Genomic DNA, 21,823 nt, shown 5'->3' on the forward strand with positions numbered 1-21,823 from the left:
GATCTAATTCATTTTCTTCTTGACTCCCCTGCATTACTTACTTCTGAGTCACACCCTTCCCGTCATGACTTTCAGAGTTTGATGATGCTCTGGCACTAAGCAGGAATAGATTATCTGCACAGCTTCAGCTTACGAGGCTTCTTAATGACTAGCAAGGCACAAACAAACGTTTATCCTGTTACTTCTGCCTCCACAGGATCCGAGTTTTGCTGTGACCACTAAGAAGTTCAGCTACCTCCTGGTGAAGACGGGAACCCTGATGTTGAAAGCTCACAGTGACCTGAGGGGTTACATCCCCGGTCAGGTCATCAAGTTAGCTGCCGAGATCCACAACAAGTCTGGGAAAGACACGGGATATGTATTAGCCAGTCTTTTACAGGTAGATTATTAAATATAATTAGTAATAATTATGTGTTTACCAATACACCTTTCTCTCAACCGGCTAACTTATTCGGAAATATGATTTTGTTCTTTTTTTCTCACAAAAAAAGGTGAAGTAGTTTAAACTCACTATCACATCTTTTTATTTCTGTGTCCATTCCCCCCACCCACCCACCCACCAGAAAGTCACCTATAAGACCAAGCGGCCTGTGTTTGACCTGCGGACCATTGCAGAGGTGGAGGGAGCCGGAGTGAAGGCCGGAAAGCACGCAGAGTGGAGAGAACAGATCATCGTCCCTCCTCTTCCTCAGTCAGCGCTGGGCGGCTGCAGCCTCATAGACATCGACTATTTCATTCAGGTAAGAGCGTGTGTCTGTTTTAAACATTGTACTAGGTTGATGGCACCGTCATAAACCTACACAATGTATTTAAATGTAGAGCAAATTTGTTACTGTAAATATTGTAAATGATACATACATACATATTTATTTTCTGACAGACTACAACATCAAACACTGATGTAATAATATGTTTGTTTACTGTATTCAATGCCTCTGGATTGAAACCAGTGAATTATTGATGACACTCATTATGAACTCACTGGCACTGTCCCTCTTAATATTATAGGGATGTTAAATTGATTATTTACTTGGATCCGTTGTTCAACAGCCTATTTTGTCATCAAAAAAAGAATGTTATTATTTACAACTGCCACAGACAAATGTGCTATATTTTCACACTAATCTCCTTTAGGGTGTCAATATAATGTAGTCCATTTTCTGATGCCTTTTAACGTTTAAAAATATAGATCTAATCCTTTTTGTATAGTTTTAATCCTTAACATCTATAGCATATTTAAAGGATAAGGCTGGTGTGAGTCTGTATTTTGTATGTGTCACTAAATCCTGTCTTTGGCTCTCAGCCCCAAGCCTACTGGTTCCTGCTGAACACAAATCTTTGAAAACAGCTGACAAGTATATAAACTGAACAAAATTATAAACGCAATACTTTTGTTTTTGCCCCCATTCATCATGAGCTGAACTCAAAGATCTAAGACTTTCTCTATGTACACAAAAGGCCTATTTCTCTCAAATATTGTTCACAAATCTGTCAGAACCTGTGTTAGTGAGCACTTCTCCTTTCCCGAGATAATCCATCCACCTTACAGGTGCGACATATCAAGATGCTGATCAGACAGCATGGGGATTGCACAGGTGTGCCTTAGGCTGACCACAATAAAAGACCACTCGAAAATCCATTTTTAAACAACAACAATTTCCTAAAACAGCTGGGCACTGTAGTTGTTGTTAAATGTTATTCCAGAAGGAGTAAATCAAATATTGCTAGGGACTATTTTCATCTGCAAATTAGTACACATTTGGTGATCTAATGAGTATTTACAACTGCAAGACGGGGTATTTAGAATTGACTGAAATAATAAACTACAGTGTGTGTTTTCATTGTTGTAATGAAGGGACATGTCAACAGTGCAAAACTGTGGCTCACACAGGGGAGTTCTGTGGTGCAGAGGAGTAATATGTGTCAGGTTTTGGATACTAGTTAGTACTGTAGAATCAATTATTTTTGTTAGATCTAATGACAATAAGAAAAATATAGAATGTCAAAAAGGAACAGATCTGTTTGGACCACTTTTTACCCACATTTTATGTTCTCATGAAGCGTGAAGTTGTGTTTCCTGTATCTGTTCACAGTACTTTACAGTTGATGAGTTTCTCACAGCTGTCTCTTTAAGCAAGCTAAGAAAGAAACAGCAGAGTGGTTGCATTCCAAATTTAAGTTTTCAAATTTAATTTGAAATCAGATTTTCTTCCCTATATTATTATTTTTATCAGAATTTTAAACACTGATAAATGCCCAGATTTTACAAACTATAAACTAAATGTAATGAGCCTTAACTATATTGCCGTATACATGTAAAATCTAATTTGAGGCTCCCTTCATAAGTCATTCTTGTGTTACAGGTGTCTCTAAAATCTCCAGAAGTAGTCGTCACCTTGCCCATCTACATTGGGAACATCGCTGTGAACTTGTCTCCGTCGAGGTCCATACCTGCCAGTCTAGACCAGTGCGCTGCGACCATCGCACCAAGCGCAGCAGGCGTGACACCAAGCGCCCCGCCGGTGGAGGAGGACCCAGAGGACGGGCTGTGTGCAGGGGGTTTAGCCAGTGAGGAGATTCCTACCAAGAGTCACTCTCAGCAGGATCCCTCAGGTCAGTCGGTCACCATGTCCCCCAGTGCCTTCAGCCACGCACCCGGTGCTGCCCTTCCTCCCAGCCACAGACGGCCCGACGCATCAGCTCCTCTGTTCTGTGTGTCCACTGGGGCCACCATACCTTTCTTCACCGAAGGAAATGTGACTCCTATCCCCACTTCCTGTTCTCTCATCCTCCCTCCAGAGTACAGCAGCTGGGACTACCCGCATGGTTAGTTCCTCGGAAAATCTTACACACTGACACACAGACAAACAAATGCACAGATGCATACAGGAACACACAAGATACGATATATCCCTGGAAAAAAAGATAATCAAAGCATCGACTGATTTTTACCACAGTCAAAACAGGTAATGTGGTTTCAGTTCAGTTTCTAAGTTCAGTCTCTAAAACCAGATAAGTCAAACAACAGACAAAACCTGTATGGGTACAATCCAGCAAAATTCTGTAATGTGTTTGTAAAGTGTGCAAAAAAAATACCATCAGGTTGTTGTTTGAACTGTCACAAGCCCACATTTGTTTTTTGTCTGATGTCCCCACAATGGACAGCAGCTAAAATTACAGTTCTGTTGAGGAGCAATGTTAAGCTTGGAACAGAGAAAAACATTTTATAATGCTGTAAACAGTTATGGATGACATGACACTGCACGAGCTTCCATATGTATGACTGCTAAAACAAAGAGTTATACTAGAACTTGAATAAATATTTTTGCTGTGCAAAATTTTACTTTCAACGTTCAATAAAGTGGTTGCTGAAGTATCTATAGTTGAAACCCAATAATCCTATAATAATTCTATAACAACCACTGCGTAATTGTTATTACTTAAACCTAGTTCTTCTATGACAAGTCAAAATGTGGAAAAGCCCCATGCTCTTTGTGTTATCTTGGTTGAAAATGTATGAAGTGGACAAAAAGCACTGTCCAGTACAGTTGTATATTCACTTTTATTTTACAATATTGACAGAAAACCGCAGCAACATCTTTCAGCATTTCAGATGGAAGAAAAAAATACATGTGACCAAAATCCATTGCTGTACAGAAACTAGTGGTACAAAGGCTCAGAGAGGAAGTGGGACTTCCACTATCCATAGTGTTATTGACTATTGTTTTGCCTTTGTGTGTTACAGAACCTCCACCCACTTACGAGGAAAGCTGCAGTAGCGTCAACTCCAGTTTCAACAGTAGACAGTAGGGAGGAAGCAGATAATGAAGCATCATGGCCACGGCCACCCACACATGTCTGCACTCGGCTCCCGACAAATCAGGAAATAGACACGCTGGGTTCAAGAGGGTGGACCATTACTCCACCCCCAAACATCCCAAAGATTGTTTCTTTGTCCTCTAATAAGTGAAAAAAGGGATCACATATTGACTATAAGTTTTAATTTCACCTTAGTCCCACCAGGTAGTGTCAGACAGAACGGGTGAACATCACTGTGCCTAAAAGAAGTGTTGTACAGCATTTAGGATATTCAGTGATTGGATATGTTCCTTTAATGAGGCAGGGTAAAATCTGTATAGTTTGGTTTTTTGCAATGAATTTTTGCATCTGTGATGCCTTGTAAATGATTTCGGCCTACTGAAGGCTCATGTTTGGTGAGATCAAATGTCTGCCTTTTTGCAGTCTTGTTTCAATTGTGCTCTTGTTATTGTGGTCCACTGCTGTCTGTTTGTGTCTTAGTTAACCTAGTCCTCATCATCAGCGGGGCAGAGCTGTCTTCACGCTGGAAACTGAGAAAGAGAACCCATTGTCAGAGGTTGTGGTTGGTCTGGAAAGCTAGTGACACCTACCCCTGTGTGTGGGATTGTTCTATGATCAGAACCTCTTTAAAGTTTTTATTTTAAGTCTTTGTTTGAAGAAACATTAGACAGTCCCATGAGTCTGTGTGTACAGTAGCAGCACGCATTGCTGTGTGTCTTTTTTTATTATACCACTGGAAGTTGCTGGTCAGCAATTTGTTGAATCCTACACATAGGGGCTTTAAAAAGGTCTAAAGTATGTCTTTAAAGTTTAAAGACATGGTGGCTCAGCAACACAGCTCAGTTGTGTAAACTGAAATACAGATAGCAGCTAAATAAAATTAGCTTCAAAATTGTTATACAAACTAATCCAGTCACACAAAAGTGATATACTTTTAAACATTGTTTTTATCGACATGAATCAAACAATTGCAATATTTACATTTTTATGTTTAAAAATATTTAGTTTCTAGACAAGATCACTTATGTTGAAATTCAACACATAGAAGAGCATACTATGCACTGACATGCTCTTATATTTGGAAATATCTTGATCTAATATTTCTATACTTCCACTCTGTGTTGGCTCAAATAACTGAGAGGTTTTGCTTTGACACCAGTTTTGTATTCAGAGGACAGCCTGTCTGCAGATTAGGCTGTTTTTCCTGCTGCTGGATAGGAAGCTTGCAGCACTGACGCAGTCTTTCTCTGCCCTCTTGTGGTCATTGTTGGTGCAAGCTTTACCTTGTCCAGAAAGCTCCCTGGAGCTTAACATTATCAGGCATGCAAACGGAATCACTTCACCGAGTCCCTGCTTCTGCAATGCACCAACTGATGTCTGCTGTACCATTTTACATCTTATTTTCTTGCAGCTGTTTAGCAGAACTGTTGAGCAGAACTGACAGATTGGGGTTTGAAATACGTTGTTGTTGTTGTTTTAAGATGTGATGCCAGTGCTTTTCATCATCTTTTCAGTCTCAAGTCAAGTCTACTTTGTCATTCTTCCGCATACAAGGAGACAGATGAGCATAAATGTCGTTTCGGACAGACCAAGGTGCATAAACAACGTCAGAATAGACAACAACAAATTCAGACATACTACAACAGACAGAGCAGCACAGCCCTCAGACCATTCACCCGATACACGCAATATAAAACACAGTAAACAGTAACAATACACAGTGAGCAGTGAATGAATGAGCAGTCTGAATGAGATTGTATGTTATCCAAGGAGGGTTAAATGAAGTGCAGCTGGAACACTCCTTGGATAACTTCGTCCTGGTTGACTGAGAATCTTAAATGACGAGATTGTATGTTGTTTTTTTCTCCCCTTTGTAGCCTTAATTTTCTTTCAGTGTTACATTAGTGAGATGAGGATCCTCTGAAATCAGTCGGTTCAGATGATACAGCACTTTTTTCACTTTGAGTACATGCATTTCTGAGTGCACATCTACTGTTCGTGTAGATGCGTGTGTGTGACTAATTTAAGAGTTCACCCTGTGGTCTGTTTTCACTCAGATGCTACAATTTCAAATTCCTTGCTTTGAACATCAGTTTGATTTCTTTATGTGATTTTCCATACATTTGTTAAACTGTGTCATATCTTGATGACGCCAAATATCCTTATTTATATAATTATAATGATCTCACCCATATCACGCAGCACTACTGTGTTGTAAAAACAACGGCACATGGTCAATGTCACTTTTGTGTGGGAAACTGAAATCTTAAGCACAACTGCTGGACTGAATGTTTGTGAGATTATTGATGTTTGTCTTATTTTACCACAGTTTAGTATAATCTTAAAGTCTCTTCAGTGAATTTAAAAAAAACAAAAAAACAATCGCGCTGCTGGTGTTGGTTCCTAGATCACCACGTTTTCCAGAATTTGTATTTCATTTTTTGAGGCACACCAGCTCTGACATCTCCACAGGCAAACTTCTGTTACTGTTGGAAATCTGCCAGTCACCGAACATGTTGGTGTTCTGGCTTTACATTATTGTGAATGCATGCCTTAAACAATCTGGATTCCCGACACTCCTTACAGGAGCTTGTGTGATCTTCTCTGTCAGGAAGGATGTCGGGATGTGCTGGTGCAACTCTTCCTGCTTTGTCTCCTGTGGACTGTGCTAAGTGCACTTGATGTATACAAATGTAGCTTTTAAAAACAGTGAGGACACTGGACCTTAGACCTGTTGAATTTGTTTTTATTCTTGTTTTAGAAAAGTATGTGCAATTCCTCTCATTTCTAAGAGTGCTGCAACAGCTCCCTGAAGTCATTTCACGCTGCCTTTATCGATCCTAATTCTGTTAAATTCTTCTCTACCAAAAGGTACTATAGCTTTATGAAGCCCCACTTATTCTGTGTTCTTTTTTTCATTCTTCCCCCCTCACATATTGATGAGTGGTGTCTGGTTTTGTATTTTTCTACTTGTAAACTGTTTACAGGTGCCGTATGCAGATACTAACAGTAGCACCTCAATCAGTAAATGTAATATTTCAACTTACAGTGCAGAATCTAAGTTGTACTGTACAGTATAACAATAAAATGATATGACATGTTGTTTATTATGTTGTGTTTCTAAAATGGGATCATGTTTTCCCCTCTTTTCGAGAGTTATAGCATCTTTCAACCAGAAGGAAAGCAATTAAAAGTGCATTACACACAAGAAAATATTTCTATATGTTCTGACTGAACACAGATAAAACAGTGCATAAGACAAGTGTAAATGGTTACTGGAAAATGTGAGTACAACCCATGGATGAGAACCCTCAAAGAAAATGGTTATCAGTTGTCCTAAAAACTGCATGTACAAAATGGCAGCCAAGAGAAGCCATTCCAATAGAGACTAAAATCAAAAGGATAAGGCTGGGATAAAGGTTTCTGCTAAGGCTGAGGTGGCAGGCTGCTGGAGCTGCAGAAGAAAATCTATTTAGATAGACACTGCAGAGATTGTATTTTGCATAAAATAGACAGAACAGTTCAGACAACAATTAAAGAATGATGATGTTTGCATCTTCAATAAGGGACAAACATAGCAATAGATACATAGCCTACAGTGCACGGTAAAACAATATTGTATAGGCTAATGAAATCTAAAAAAAAAAATGTAACGTTGTAGGCTATGGTTGTAGACTACCTTAATTAATACCCTAATTAAGAAAAAAACGTGATAAAAACAAGAAAGTAACCTCCCAATAAGGGTGTTTATGGTTATCTCTCCCAATTATTAACAGCTTCCTTCCAGTAACAACTGTCAACAATGAAAGGCCGTTTGTCACCGCTTCTCCGCTGATGAAGCCTTGGCCTGCCTTGCTTTGACAGTGGCTTTTATAGCGGAAGCAGCCGAAAAGCTACGAATAGTTTCGGCTGACTCCGTCCGTCACGTGATCCAAACATTTGTCGTAAATAAACTGCGGATTCATCTTGCGCATGCGTGACATCTCTGTCCATCGGCCTTTAGTGAGTTCTCGGCTAACGTTAGCTAAATATTAGTTGTAACTGTGCAAATTGTTGTCACTTTTACCCACCATGCTCGACATCGACGATAACATTTGCGTTTCCGGACGACTTTAATTGGACCTATATTACCGTTTCGATTATTTTGTCGCAGTTGCTCTTTGTTTTCAGTTGCTGAAAAACTCCACTAACCGTCAGCCCTCTGTTCTTCAGGAGTCACGAGGTAACGCTAGCCTGAGAGCAGTTGGCTCACTGGTTACTACCGACGTACTTGTAAGGAATGGCTCGGATTTGAGCTGAACTGCACCGCTGAAACTGTGGCGTTAGCCTACGCTCAGCAAGTTCACCATGATGCCCGTAAGTTGTGTGATTGTAGCTAGTCACAGTATCAAGTATATACTTCCTATGTGTCTTGAATACGTCTTGTTGCATTTGGAATAACGTTACTACTCTGCAGGTTAAAGCGTGTCGTTGCAACATAAGTTAACGTCAGTCAACAACAGTGCACCCAGTTTAGAGAGTAAGTTTAGGGATAAGTTACCTGAAACAGCTAAAAAGACCCGTGAAACCTTTAGGCTAATTTTAAAGAGCCCATATAAATAGGGGCAGTATGGCTGAAAGTATTCAAAGTAACGTTACTCAACACACTTAAGTTAAACAAAAACCTTGAAAACCGAGTTTGTTTGTTTTTGTTTTTTAGCTACAGTTTGCTTGAACTCATTTGGACAACGTCGTTTTGTAAAAGGATAACATGGCATGATCATATCATAACGATACAGTACATAAAGTCCACAGAAAGTCAACGTATGATCATATCCAGTTAACGTATTGCGCATCCCTACATTTAACCCATTTGAATCGCAGGTGCTTTACAGTAATTGCCTGGTAATTGAACCATAGCTATTTAGAATTGTACTATGTATTTTTGTTCCTCCCTGTCAGGCAGCCATAGATGTCAGTGAGCAGACACTGCATTAGCACACAGCCACATCGCTTTGATTAAAAAAAACATATGAGGCACCAGATAAAACACCAGAGGCACAATCTGGGGCTGATGGTTTACAAACAAAGTTGATAATATTACTCAGCTACAGTATATGCGCTTGCATTACATACTATGCATGCATAGTATGTAATGCCTCATCTGCATTTCATACTATGCAGTCAACTTTTTGTTGTGATTTAAATACCTGACATTTAAATTTTTTCTGCTATATCAAAGAAAAACAATGTTTCAGCGATAATAATTGTATTTTTTAAAATGGCAATTCAATTAAACTTGAATACCATAGGCACATTTCAAGACTCTGCTAAGTCTTTGCAAGTTATTATACTACTGACATGAATGGCAACCAGCAGCTGCCTGGCAGTTTGGAAAACATCTGAAAAGTTATGGTATGCACTTGGAAAATGCTCAGAATGGGCTAAAGCATAAAAAAAACAAAAAAAAAAGGGGCTTTTTTTCTAAGTGTACTGTGAGTGTTTGTTGAAGGACTGCTGTCACAGTTTCCAGCCTCAACAATCACCTGGAAAACATACATCTAGTTTTCTTAAGGAGTTTCAAAGATAAGCTCACAATGATTACCTTGGCTGGCCTCAATTTGGATTGTTGACTCATGTTACCTTTAATTGAAGTTCTCTGTAATGTTTTCAAGTGGCCTTAAATACTTGTGTCCTCTATGTACTTTTGCACTGTTTACAGACTTGTTGCTTTGATCCTTTACTTTGTTGAAGTTGTCGATGAGTCTCTATTTTGGTAAGAGAGTAAGTTAGACAAAAAGTAACTGGATTTTAGTGGAACACACTATTCTGCAGTTTTCCCTCTTTTCCTTTTTCCATCTGTTTCTTTTTCTTCAATGGCTAACTCGGACCCAGTCATTTCTTATCTTTGAAGGTTTGGTCACCATTTCTAATAATAGCATTGTATTCACAAAGTTAACTGCTGACATAACAAAAACGGCTGACACAGGCAAGAAACATGAGCAGTCAGATGATCAGAGTTTTAAAAAAACAATGGCAGCCACATGTACTCGGAGGAGAAAAGAAGTGAAACGGTAAAATGAGCCTAAACTAATAGTTGTAAACAACCATTACAGACCAACTTTCTGGTGCAATGAGGGATTATTACCAACATTACGGGTGCACTCACTTTTGGTTTTACCTCCACATAATTTACAAACAATGTTATTGTAACTGGTAGATGTAAATAAGATGTGATAAACCAGAATAATTATTTAAGGATTTTACTGCTTTTGCCTTTATTTGGAAAGTTGGAAGTGAGGTGGTATGCAAAAAACCATTCAAGAATATCATGGTAACACAATATGCACTTCACACCTCTAAACAACAAGGATGCCTTTCAAGATTTGGGGGTTTTTTTGTGTTCACATTGAATGCATAGTGGCATGTCATGGACTAGAACTGCAACACCTGGTAGAGCATGTGCCCCATGTACAAGGCTGACCAGGGTTTGAGTCCAGCCCAAAGCTGTTTGCTGCATGTCATCCCCTCTCTCTCCCTCATTTCCCCTCTCTCTGCTCTATCTGAAATATAGGCAAAATCCCCAAACTTATCTCTTAAAAAAGTCTATAAAATGTAGAGGATGCACATCACATGTTCTCAGAGCCCAATGTGACATCTTGTTATGTCCAACCAACAGTCCAAATCCTAAGATTTTAATTTTGCTTATGGTTATTAGAATTTTCCTGTCACCAGTGTGCAGCTGGTGAGAGATACTCATGCCAGGACAGGTGGTGAATTTACAGGGGGGGCTACCAGGACCGGGCAGCAGACACACAACATACACACAAACAGTACATTCCTCTGTCAGTCACACATCTACAGCAGCAGGGCAGAACAGAGTGTGCTTTTGTTGGACAATACATCCTGTAATTGTGGGGCACGATCAGCTGAATAGATGTTTGTTCAGAACGGCATAAATTACGAGGAAATAGGAATCCAAAAATCCTATGTAGAATAGAAGAGGTTCTGAGCAAGCAAATAGTACAGTACAGTAGACAGTCGAAGAAAGAGAAGGAGCAGAACACAGCTTCTCCCAGGCTTGTTTCGGGCAGGAAATAATTCACAAAACAGACGTGTATAACTTTTAGTTTTTTTCTTACATATATTTCCCGGTTCTTAAACAACGGCTGCTTTTTATTCTGAAACATAACTCTTTGTGTTGAGAAGTACTTTTTTTTATTATCAGAGTCTGGGTCTGGTAAGAGTCAAAAAAAGAGCTTAGATCTGAAATCAAAGATGTTCTGAGCCATTGCGCCAGAAAATGACAGAGGAGAGGACGGATCGCAGAGCAGTGCAGTAGCTCTTGGTCTTACACGACTGATCTTGGTGGGAAAGAGGCTGATGTCAGGATTGTTGCAACACCTAAATTGCACATGTTTCTCAAAATGTGAGCGGGGTATTTTTTTTTATTTTTTTGTTTTACAACAAACTACTTTAAGATCAGCAGTTAACCGATGAATGGTAGCTTATGATGGTGTGCACTTTTTTCTTTAGATGACGTTTGAGGTGTCGAGCAGCGTGACACTGCTGTTTGACTTCTGGGATGTCCACGGGCCTGCAGGTAAGCTGCAGATTGTCAAAAAACATCTCCACTTAAGTGTAGTTGTTCACTTCTGGAAGGTCTCTCCCAGTAGATCTTTTAGAACCAGTTTATCGGGTTAAAACATAATGTAGTGTTATGTCAACAAACACCCATGTAACACCAGACCTAAATGAGTGTATTTTGAAAAAGAACAGTAACCTATATTTCAAGACTGTAGGTTTGAAAGGAGGCTCTGAGAAGTCGGTTTCCTTTGTGGAGGGGCACAGTGGATTCAATCGCTGGCCTGGTTTCATAGTAAAAATACATATCAGAACATCCATAGGAAGTTCTTGAACCTCTCTTGCAGCTCGCTCACTCATCTTTTTCACTGTCAGTGTGTTCACTATTAGAGCCTGACCAATACGGGGAGTTTGAAGCAGATATCAATATTTCAGAGACTAAATAAACCCGTCCATCTTTAGCATGCACAAAATAATGAATGTGTTTTTATACAGATCCCTTACATTTGGTTATTAAAGATAACATGAGCAGGTTTTCTTTTTTTTTTCTTTTTTTGCAACTTCCTTATGCCTTAGTATGTATTGTTGTCTTGACAGAATTAACTGTACTAGAACTTTGCCTCAATAAATCAGTTTAAATGGGCAAAGTATGTATGTATTATATAATGTTATATGTATTATATAAGAAATTGTCTTATGGTTACAACCAGAAGCTGTGTGTTTGCAGATAAGGAATAGTTTTAACATTTCCTATGAATGATTAGTTTATAAACATGACTGTGTGTTGCCGTTGTAGCATTCATTGTAACTTATGAATCTAAGCTGACTACACTGGCATCCTTTGCGAGTGAGCTACCAGTGAGTCAAAGTCAAAGCAAAAGCACCATCACTGTATTCAAGGAATGAGTGAAGGACTGTGACGCTGAGTTCAGCTGTATGAGTTCATTTGTGCGTGTGGCGTCCTTGTGTCTTTAGGGATGGTGCTGTCAGTGGTTGTGGTCTTGCTGCTGACAGTCTTCTACGAGCTGCTCAAAGTGTGGAGGGTGTGGCTGGGGAGGAGCTCGAAGCTGGCCCAGCCTCAGCACCAGTCTCCGTATGCAGCCCCGCCGTCCTGCCGCAGCGACAACAGCTCCGTACTGGACAGCAGTCCCTCTGAATCCTCGCTGACCCCTATGGAGTCACACCCTTCTACTTCAAACACCTCCAGAAACAGGTCAGGGTCCCTGCAATCAGATTATAATCATTTAAATAAAAATAGCAGAGGGTTGTCAGAAAGAAGAGCAAGAAAAGTTAGTCAGGGCAGGAATAACATGCTTATGGTAAATCAAAATTTTGACTTTTTACTTAGTAGGTAAAAATATTGATTTACCATGGGCATATTGAAATTATTTATTATGCTGTGTTTTCTTGACCCCATTTTGTTTTATATTAAATCAAACATGTAGCGTTAAGTGATTTCTGAGCTTCATATCATTTCACTACTTTCTGTAGTAGTGTGTGTGGTGTTCTTTGTACTCTGTGTAGATCTGTGCACCTCCATTCATACTGAGCTGAGTATTTCTCACACACTAGGTAGACCTCCCTTTCTGTTGTCACCTATTCTGTCATAATGATTGAACCCAGAAACAATATATAACCCAAAGCCTTTCAGAAAATCTATAACATGTTGACAGACTAAACTCACACACTGAATAAAGTATTTGAGGTAATGACCCTCTCATATAGGCGTATTGTGCCTGGCGTAACTCATGTATTTCCTCTCCTCCCTCGTCAGCTGGTTGCTGCACGGTATCCAGACAGTCCTCCACATACTGCAGGTGACTCTGGGCTACATGCTGATGCTGTGCGTCATGTCCTACAACACCTGGATCTTCCTTGGGGTCATTGTGGGCTCTCTTCTCGGTTATTTCATCTCATTCCCTCTCGTGGGTCAGATCTGATGGTACGGACAGTTAAGACAGAGCATAGCTTTTTTTTAGCTTTGAAAGGATCACATGTTCTGGAGACTTAATGGGAAACCGCCACGTGTTGTTCCATTGCTCTGGGCACAGGTGCTGATTTTGAAGATTGTTACGCAATTTTGTGTGTGTGTGTGTGTGTGTGTGTGTGTGTGTGTGTGTGTGAGAGAGAGAGAGGTTGGGTTAGGTGTTGGCTGAAGAAAGAGCTGCACCACACTGACTGTTGCTTAAGAATCATCTGGATGTGGAAATTGATATCTTCATGCACAAAATTATTCTCATTGTCTGTCACCAGTTTCAGTCTTCTGTCTCTGGTTTCTTGCCTCTGAACTCAATATTAACTTGAAAACACTTCAGCTGGACATACTAAGTTATAATATTTGTCTTTGACCATACAGGCAATCTCTATAATTTCATAATTAATGAGGTGGTTCTTCTGTGTTAAAGGGACATGACCATTCTGTTTTTGTTGCATGGTCTTGCTTAATTTTTCAGATAGCAAACATCTAAGTGAGTAATCCATGGGAGGGGGAAAAGATTTTTCCAGGGGAAGTAGTGCTGCTTACTTAAACTCTCCTTTTTGTTCATTTATCTTAAAATAGTAATCAATGGAGTCAAAGAGGAGAAATGTATTTGAATCGGCCACAGCAGAGGTTCAACAGAACTGATTAGGGAAGTCCTCCACAGCTCGTGGCATATTACCCATGTTCCTGTTTTTCTGGTCAACACTGACAGACCTTTTATAGCCACTACACAGTTCACTGTATTTTACTAAACAATTTAAGGTGTTATGGCTACAGATGAGTCAAAAGTGAGATTTCTAGAAAATCTGACTGTGTTAATAATACACTACTTACACTAACTGAAGTGAAACCCATCCGTATGTTTTTGATGGCTTAAAAAGCAACATTTTGTGAGTGGAGCCAAAAAGACATCAAGTTCTGAATACAGATTCTGTCTTTTTCGTTGTGTTTTGGAGTGAAACCTAAAAGTAGGCTCGCACTTGGAGCCGAGATTTACTCTGAGGTCATGAGACAGTACTCCGATTCAGGAACTGAATCATAAGATTGTAGCTTGTACTTTTTCATGTGTCATCCTGGTTTACAAACAGATCAAAGTCATTGTCACATGTATATAAGGGGATGGTGAAATCATGAGGTTCTGTGGCACTAACAAACCACGAACTGTGTGCCTTGCAACTGACATTTCAGATGTGTTTTTTGAAATATGCTATTCTTCACTTTTGAAACGAGTATTTTATAACTGATTCTGCCAATAAAAACATTCAAATATTTTTGATCACTTGATGTGGCGCACTGAAGAATTGCAATCATCAGGATTTTCTGTCACAATAAAACTCAAATGACGTGGTTGACAAGTAAAGAATAAAGTTGATGAAATTTTTTTATTCATCCATATTTTTTGGTGATATATTTCAGGAAGAAAAAGCACTAAACATGTGAAGTTGAGCTGCTCACACCAAACAGGTTTTGTAATAAATAACCGCTAGAAGGTGAGAGTCAATGGTCCTCCATTGGAAGTAATTGGTCTTAGGTATGAATTTAAAGGCAGCACGCTCAAAATGCGCCTTAGATACAGTGGCAACAGGCAATTTCACAACAGGACACTAACTCATAAAATTGAGAGGGGATGTGCAATAATTGGAATATCACTTCGCATTTAACGTTAGGTCTCTTCACTACAGACGGTGCAAAAGTGAAAGTAATTCACCCCTTAGAGTGTGTGATGCTGAAACTGATATGTAACTGCAAATTCACAAGATAGTTCCTAGAGAGGTCATTTGGTACTAATTATAATAAAAATGAAAAGATTATGTTTGTTTTTATTTATTCATTGTCTCCATGCTTTTGTCCTTCTTCCGGTACCTCCTGTGTCAATACAACACTTTCAGTATTTCATGTGTATTTCAGTAAGAGATCCCTCCTCTGCTGCTTTTCCTGAGGTTTCTCCTTGTATTGGAACTTTTCCTTATTTGAACCGGGGGTAACCTTGAGTATTTTACTTAGTGCATGGCAGGTCAGTTTGAACAATGTGAAGTTTGTCAACAGCTTAGCATACGATTCAACATGTATTGTCTCTAATTCCACTATACTTACCAAATTAAATAAATAAAAAGTTTTTTACACAGATACGGACAAAAACCTTTTTGTAAAAGCTACTTCATCCAAATGACAGACAAATTTAAAAAGGATTCACCCAAAGTGTAAAATTTGAATTAAATCAGAAAAGATTGAAGATTAATTTTCAATAGAAACATTGTCACTGTCATGCATGATTTAATATAATTACACAAAAGTCAGGGTGAAATATATAATTGATATTTGAAAAACAACCATCGGAAGCCGACACTAAGAATCTCCCCCTTATACTCGCAGAGCTGCCTCTGATTACAAGCTCATCAAAATCCTACAAGTTAAGGAGCCGTTATTACTATATCTCGGTCATCTACATCCACGGGCAAAGACTTTTGTTGTACAGTTGTCAAAAAGTAAAGCAGAGAAGTAAATCATTCCTGACAGCTTGTACTAAAATATCTAGTGTTGAAACACAAAGGCCATTTGTGAATACAGGAACAGCTCTTCAAAGTAAACAAACTACATATTTTGAATAAAATTACATTTTACAAAAATAGATACCGGTATTTCAAAGAATATTTCAAATACACAGAAAAAAATCCCCAGATAACATCTAAAGGGTTGATTGTAGCTCCCCCTGCTGCCCAGGTAGAGGCTGTGAAAAGAGCGATCCATTCACCTGCAGTACAGTTAAAAGCACAATTTGTCATTTATTTGACAGTATAAATGTGAGAGATGTTGAGAAAATATAGGCCTTATTTCCTGCTGTGTTTAACAATCATTTGAAAACAAACTCCCTTATTTGTAAGTTTAAAAGTTGATTATCACTTTAAAAGCCCCCTCAGCCTGTTGGCATCATAAAGGAGCCTAACTTATATAAATCAGATATGTTGAATTCAGCGTCCCACACAACACTAGAAGAAAACTTGCACTGAAATTCACTAAGCTGCGTAGAGGAACCGATCACCAAAGAAATGTAAGGCGGGGGAGTGTGCAATATCAGTAACAAAAAAAAGCCAATGCTTTAAATGAAACCTTTTAAATACAATCCTTATTCAATCCACTTCTCTTCCTACGCTAAAAACACTTCCACTTCTACTGGGTCGATAATTTTGTCCTCTCCGTTCAGACTGTTTGTGACATCCAGCCCCTCATTGGTTGGTGAATGGAGGCAACTGTCGCCATGCGAGCCTGAGTCCGTAGCCGTCGCTGGCGTTGGTGACGACTCGTAATCTGACTGTGCTGCAGGCACCGCAGCGACCTGTTCACTGTCATCTCCCTGTACTGCTATCTCTATTTCCTCGATGGCGTTCTTGATGGCTGCTTCCTCCTGATGCCCCTCCTCAGCTTCCTGCTTCTTGCTTCCTACCAGCTGCTGGAGAATTGTCTGTGGGGATAACTTGTCGCACGGAGATTTCCTGGGGACGTCCTCCACCAAGGTGATGACATGTGTGACATCCTCCTGCACCCCATCCTTCGTGGTGATGGTGCCTGTGATCGGCTCCGTCTTGTTGGTCATGTCGCTCTGGCTCTGCGTTGATACAGGCAGCCCCACCTCCACTACTGGATGGATCAGGTATCTGATTTCATCCACGCTGTCAGGAGACTTGGGATCCTCAGAGGGGCCTAGGTCCTTCTCTTCCTCCTTCTTCACTTGGCCCTTCTTATCCGCCCCTCTGTTCTCTTCTTTGCCCTCAGAGATCTCGCCATCCTCCTCGGGAATAAGTTCCACACCTGGGACCTCAAGGCAGGACTCGTAGGGCAGAGGCAACCCGTCCAGCTGGATCATGGACACCACCTGCCTGCGTCTTCTCCCAGAACTCCCTCCTTTAACACCATCGACAGAGCCCTCCGATTCATCAGCCCCAAATTTACTAGCCCAATCCACCTGAGGGGATTCTCCGAGCAGGAGCAGGTTGGGGTCGCTGTTGTTCAGAACCATGCTGTCCCTGTACAGATTGTGTTTCCTCTGGACAGCTGCCTCCTTCACAGCTGGACAAAGAAAGAAAACAAAATCAGTCATTCTTTCAACAAAGAAGTTGAACAAAACACTTTGATGAAATATAATTGCAAACTACCACAACTATTGCCATGTCAGCAACCATTTCTAAATCTTGTGTTTACTGGTCCTCACCCATTATTATGTCCTTGGAGACAGACTGCAGCACCACCTCCTCAAACATATTTTCCACCAGCAGGAAACGGGAGAAGTCCTCAAAGATTAGCTCTTTAAAGCGAGGCAGCTCCTGGGGAGGAGTGGGCAGAGATGAGCTCCATAAAACAGTCAATGCATTGCCTACATATCAGTTAACATTGATTACATTTAATGTTTCTGTCATTGGTTTTGTTACAATAAAAACACTTTTTTTGTGGGTTAAAAATTCAAAGAAGGTGAAAGCTAATTTTTGTTTTAATATGCAATTGGACTGATTTATTTTTTTAAGCTTACTGAGGCAATCAGAGCTTTGTCATTTTAGGGCTCAAAACTTGTAGTTCTTCAAACAAGGACTGTAAACTAGAAACAAGGTTGGTGCAAATGAAGACGGTGTCTTGAAATCAGCTGTTCACATTTTATTGTTCTTTCTGCTCAGACTAATTTGCATTATGTACTGCTTTTGTTAGTGTCTATACTTTTTCTTGTGAATTCAGGCACAGGTTTGGTGTGGGATGAGCTCAATGAGTGTCCTGTAAGCTATATAGTAAGCCACTGACATACAACGACCAGCCCTAACATTATGACCACCTGCCCCATATTGCCAAAACAGCCCTGACACGTTGAGGCATGGACTCCATTAGAACTCTGAAGGTGTGCAGTGATATCTGCCACTAACACGTTAGCAACAGATCCTTAAAGTCCTATAAGTTGTGAGGAAGGGCCTCCATGGATCGGACTTGTTTGTCCAGCACATTCCACAGATGCTCAACTGGATTGAGATCTGGGGAGTTCGGAGGCCAAGTCAACACCTTGAACTTGTTATTGTGTTCCCCAAACCCTTCCTGGACCATTTTTGCTTTGTGGCAGGCCCCATTATCCTGCTGAAAGAGGCCACTGCCATCAGGGAACACCGTTTTCATTAGTGGTGTAGGCCTACATGGTCTGCAACAATGCTTAGCTGGAAGGGCTACATGTCAAAGTAACCTCCACATGAACGGCAGGACCCAAGGTTTCCCAGCAGAACATTTCCCAAAGCATCACGCTGGCTCAGCCGGCTTGCCTTCTTCCCATAGTGCATCCTGGTGCCATGTGTTCTCCAGGCAGGTGATGAGCACACACACCTGGCCGTCACCATAACGTAAAAGAAAACATGGTTCATCAGACCAGGCCGCATTCTTCCATTGCTCCGTGGCTGTGTGTTCTGACACCTTTCAATCAGAAGCATCAACAACTTTTTCAAAAATATAACCTACAGTAGCTCGTCTGTTGGATCGGACCACATGGACCAGCCTTTGCTCCCCACGTGCATCAGTGAGCCTTGGCTGCCCCTGACCCCGTCGCCGGTTCACCGTTTTTCCGGGAACACCTCACAGGAGCTGCAGTTTTGGAGATGCTCTGACCCAGTCGTTTAGCCATCACAATTTTGCCCTCAAATCTTTACGCTTGTCCATTTATCCTGCTTCTAACATGAACTTTGACTAATATACTAATATATCCCACCCAATGATAGGTACCATGATAATGAGATATTCAGTGTTTTTGTGGTCATAATGTTATGGCTGATTATTGTACAGTATATCATTTGTGATTTTCTTTCCACAGTAATGGGAATGAGTGAAAAATGAAAAAGCGGTAAGAAAGGTGACGTGAGGCTGTGCTGGGTGCTACTCACAGGTGAGCAGGATGGCGAGAGCTGCTTCAGCATGTATGGGATGATGATCTGCAGCAGAGCCTCTCTGAAGAACTTCTTGCGCACTGAGCTGCTGTCGTAATCATATTTCTGACAAGGGAAGACCAGAAACACGTAGAGCTCAGTGACTCCTTATAGCTTTTCTACTGATTTCACAAATCACATTTACCTTAGCAATTCACATCTTCTAACATTTCATTCTGCTTCTGTTGAAACCTCAGTTTACCTCTTGAGATTGATAAAAATATACAGTATATCCAGATACTGTCCAGATAATGAACCTCAGATAGATTTTCCTTTTATTACTTTGACCAAATCATGCAACTCATCTCAGAGATCAACTTATCTTGAAATATCAAAAACTTTTAAACAATTAAAAATTTTTTAACATTTTAATTAAAAATATTATGAGCACCACAAATTAAATTTTATTAACCTTCATAGTATTACGGTGGAGGCAATCTCCATGGCTAGATTCTACAAAGTCAAACTGAAAAAATATGGTTATATTTTGGGATTTGGTTGGTCCCAAATGTCTGTTTTATAGTAGTAGTGTTTATTCTGCAATGTGCTGTAGCTAAAATTATGAAAACATTTGATGTGACTGTCTTTTCTTCACCTTGTCCACCTTTATCCATCTTCTCATCTGTTTCTCTACTATATTCCTTCTGTTTTTAATTTTTTACCTTGAGAACCCTGTCCTGGCATCGCTCCATGGTCTTGCACATGTTATCTTCTCCCTTGGCCTCTAAAGACTGGTGGAGCAGCTGCTCAAATGTGTACACCGCATTGTCCATTTGCTGTCAAAATAATAAGAAGAAAAAAGTTATACAGTAGCACAAGTAACAGAGTGATACTGGTTGTGACGGTAAACCACGGCTTAGCTTCAGCTCACAGTCATCTTTCTACAAATTGTCATATTCTTTTAGTCCAGCAGGTGTAAGTAGAGACTTCACCACAGGCAGGTCAGCTTGCTGGTGTGTGAACTAGGGAGTGTTTCCAGGCATCCTGACACTGCTTTGTTAGAGAAAATTGCTGTAGCAGGTTACCTCCCACATGAGGATCTGAGCCCTGTTGACGAACACGGAGGGGCTGGAGACGTCGAACCTCTGCTGCAGCCCCTCCAGATTGAGCTGCTCCACCTTCTCATAGCAGCTCTGCATCTTCACCGGGTGGAAGGCGAGCATGGACAGCCTCTCCATGTGCTGAGGGGAAGACAGTTAAAGGAGGTTAACGGTGATCGAGGTGGTACAAACTTCATTTAAGGAGAATTTGGACCAAAACAGAAACAAGGGCTCAACCGTTTTCTGTTTTGGCTGATTGTTCAGGATCAGTCATGGAGGGCAGCTGAAGACACTCCCTGACTTCTAATTACAGACTAGCACTAACATGGCCTAGGATTCTACAAACACACTGTCTTTTCATGCAGTCTAATAATTTTATTATAACCAAAGGTTAGACAATACTCTTCTCATTCACACATTAACACTTGGACCATATTCGCTAACTAAAGTGAGTCAAGTCAAGTCTTAAAGGGGCTATATATAATGTATTTAAATTAAATTATTAGACTTTTTTATTTCCTGTGTGTGAAGGGGTTGTAATCTCACACAAAAACGATTCACTTGCAGGGTTTTTCCAGTTACCTCTGATGGTCAGTATGCCTAATCCTATGTGAAGACTGAGAGTCGGATTTTCAGTTTCACATGCAGTAACGTTAGTTAACCTGTCCAAAAGGATAAAAGCAAGTCCAATAGTGACAAAGGCTTTGTTGGTTCCAAAACAAAGCGGAGGTTTCTCCGTGTTTCAAGCCTTGCCAATGTTGACTGGGTTTTCCCAGATCCATCAGATTCTTGTTTGGCCTGACAGGCTTCAGCACAACCTTACTTGGAGTTTGGGCTAGGAGCTGGCCGTCTTTTTGTGTTAGGGAACTCCGTGTCGTTACCTGCAGTGTCGTCACTTTTAAGTGTAGAAGGCAAGAGGCTGAGGGAGTTCCCATATTGTGATGTTGGCCACTGAAAACTACATATCGCCCCGCTAACTGGAATAAGTATAACCCAATTAAAACTCGGTAAACCATCAGTCTTTTGTTTTAGAGTCAGTATGTGCTTTGATTCTATAATCATGTGAAGTGGTTTTGTGTGAAAAAAGCAGCATGGGTTATCAGATATTTTGGGTGGATTTCCTGTTACAGTCAATGCTGCAGCTCTACAGAGATTTTCAGCCTGTATTTATGATTTACAGCATATTTTCAGTACAGTTCAGTCTAACTGCTCTCATCTACCCTGTTTTCTTCAGCACCAGACAGCAGATTTCATATTGTCATTCACACATTAGCCATAGCTTTATATGGTGAAAATGTAATATATCAGGGCCGTGTGTCTGAGAGCTATTGTTTCAATTCTTCTGCCGCCTCCTGGTAGCCAAAAACAAATTAATGCAGCTTTAAGGTGTTCGGCAAAACAAAACAATGGACACTCCTGTTTTCACTATATATTACTTTGGTTATCAAACTGCTCGTGTAGACCTTTGTTACTCGAGA

The 21,823-nt window shown here is 40.3% G+C and overlaps 3 protein-coding genes across 3 annotated transcripts in view; 2 read left to right on the forward strand and 1 right to left on the reverse strand.

The window, feature by feature from the left end:
* The window catches only part of arrdc1b (arrestin domain containing 1b), a 41,380-nt gene extending 34,451 nt beyond the window's left edge, over positions 1-6,929 (forward strand). Inside the window, exons 5-8 of the mRNA XM_038733774.1 lie at positions 197-379; positions 564-740; positions 2,364-2,826; positions 3,746-6,929. Coding sequence (XP_038589702.1) covers positions 197-379; positions 564-740; positions 2,364-2,826; positions 3,746-3,810 — 888 coding nt within the window. The 3' untranslated portion in view covers positions 3,811-6,929. The remainder of the gene's footprint in view (positions 1-196; positions 380-563; positions 741-2,363; positions 2,827-3,745) is intronic.
* An 874-nt stretch (positions 6,930-7,803) lies between these two features.
* slc31a2 (solute carrier family 31 member 2) lies at positions 7,804-14,642 on the forward strand. The gene is made up of 4 exons (XM_038733779.1): positions 7,804-8,175; positions 11,335-11,401; positions 12,358-12,595; positions 13,157-14,642. The coding sequence occupies exons 1-4, from the start codon at positions 8,167-8,169 to the stop codon at positions 13,320-13,322; spliced, it is 480 nt and encodes a 159-aa protein (XP_038589707.1). The 5' UTR covers positions 7,804-8,166; the 3' UTR covers positions 13,323-14,642.
* Positions 14,643-14,726: 84 nt separating this feature from the next.
* niban2a (niban apoptosis regulator 2a) overlaps positions 14,727-21,823 on the reverse strand; it is a 31,657-nt gene continuing 24,560 nt past the window's right edge. Inside the window, exons 10-14 of the mRNA XM_038733778.1 lie at positions 20,331-20,486; positions 19,968-20,081; positions 19,264-19,371; positions 17,571-17,682; positions 14,727-17,428 (exon numbers count right to left, since the gene is read on the reverse strand). Of these exons, the coding sequence (XP_038589706.1) occupies positions 16,509-17,428; positions 17,571-17,682; positions 19,264-19,371; positions 19,968-20,081; positions 20,331-20,486 (1,410 nt within the window). The 3' untranslated portion in view covers positions 14,727-16,508. The remainder of the gene's footprint in view (positions 17,429-17,570; positions 17,683-19,263; positions 19,372-19,967; positions 20,082-20,330; positions 20,487-21,823) is intronic.

The sequence above is a fragment of the Micropterus salmoides genome, unplaced genomic scaffold (genome assembly GCF_014851395.1).
Source record: "Micropterus salmoides isolate LMB-PRFRI ecotype aquatic unplaced genomic scaffold, ASM1485139v1 Ms_hic_scaffold_20, whole genome shotgun sequence".
Classification (NCBI taxonomy): domain Eukaryota; kingdom Metazoa; phylum Chordata; class Actinopteri; order Centrarchiformes; family Centrarchidae; genus Micropterus; species Micropterus salmoides.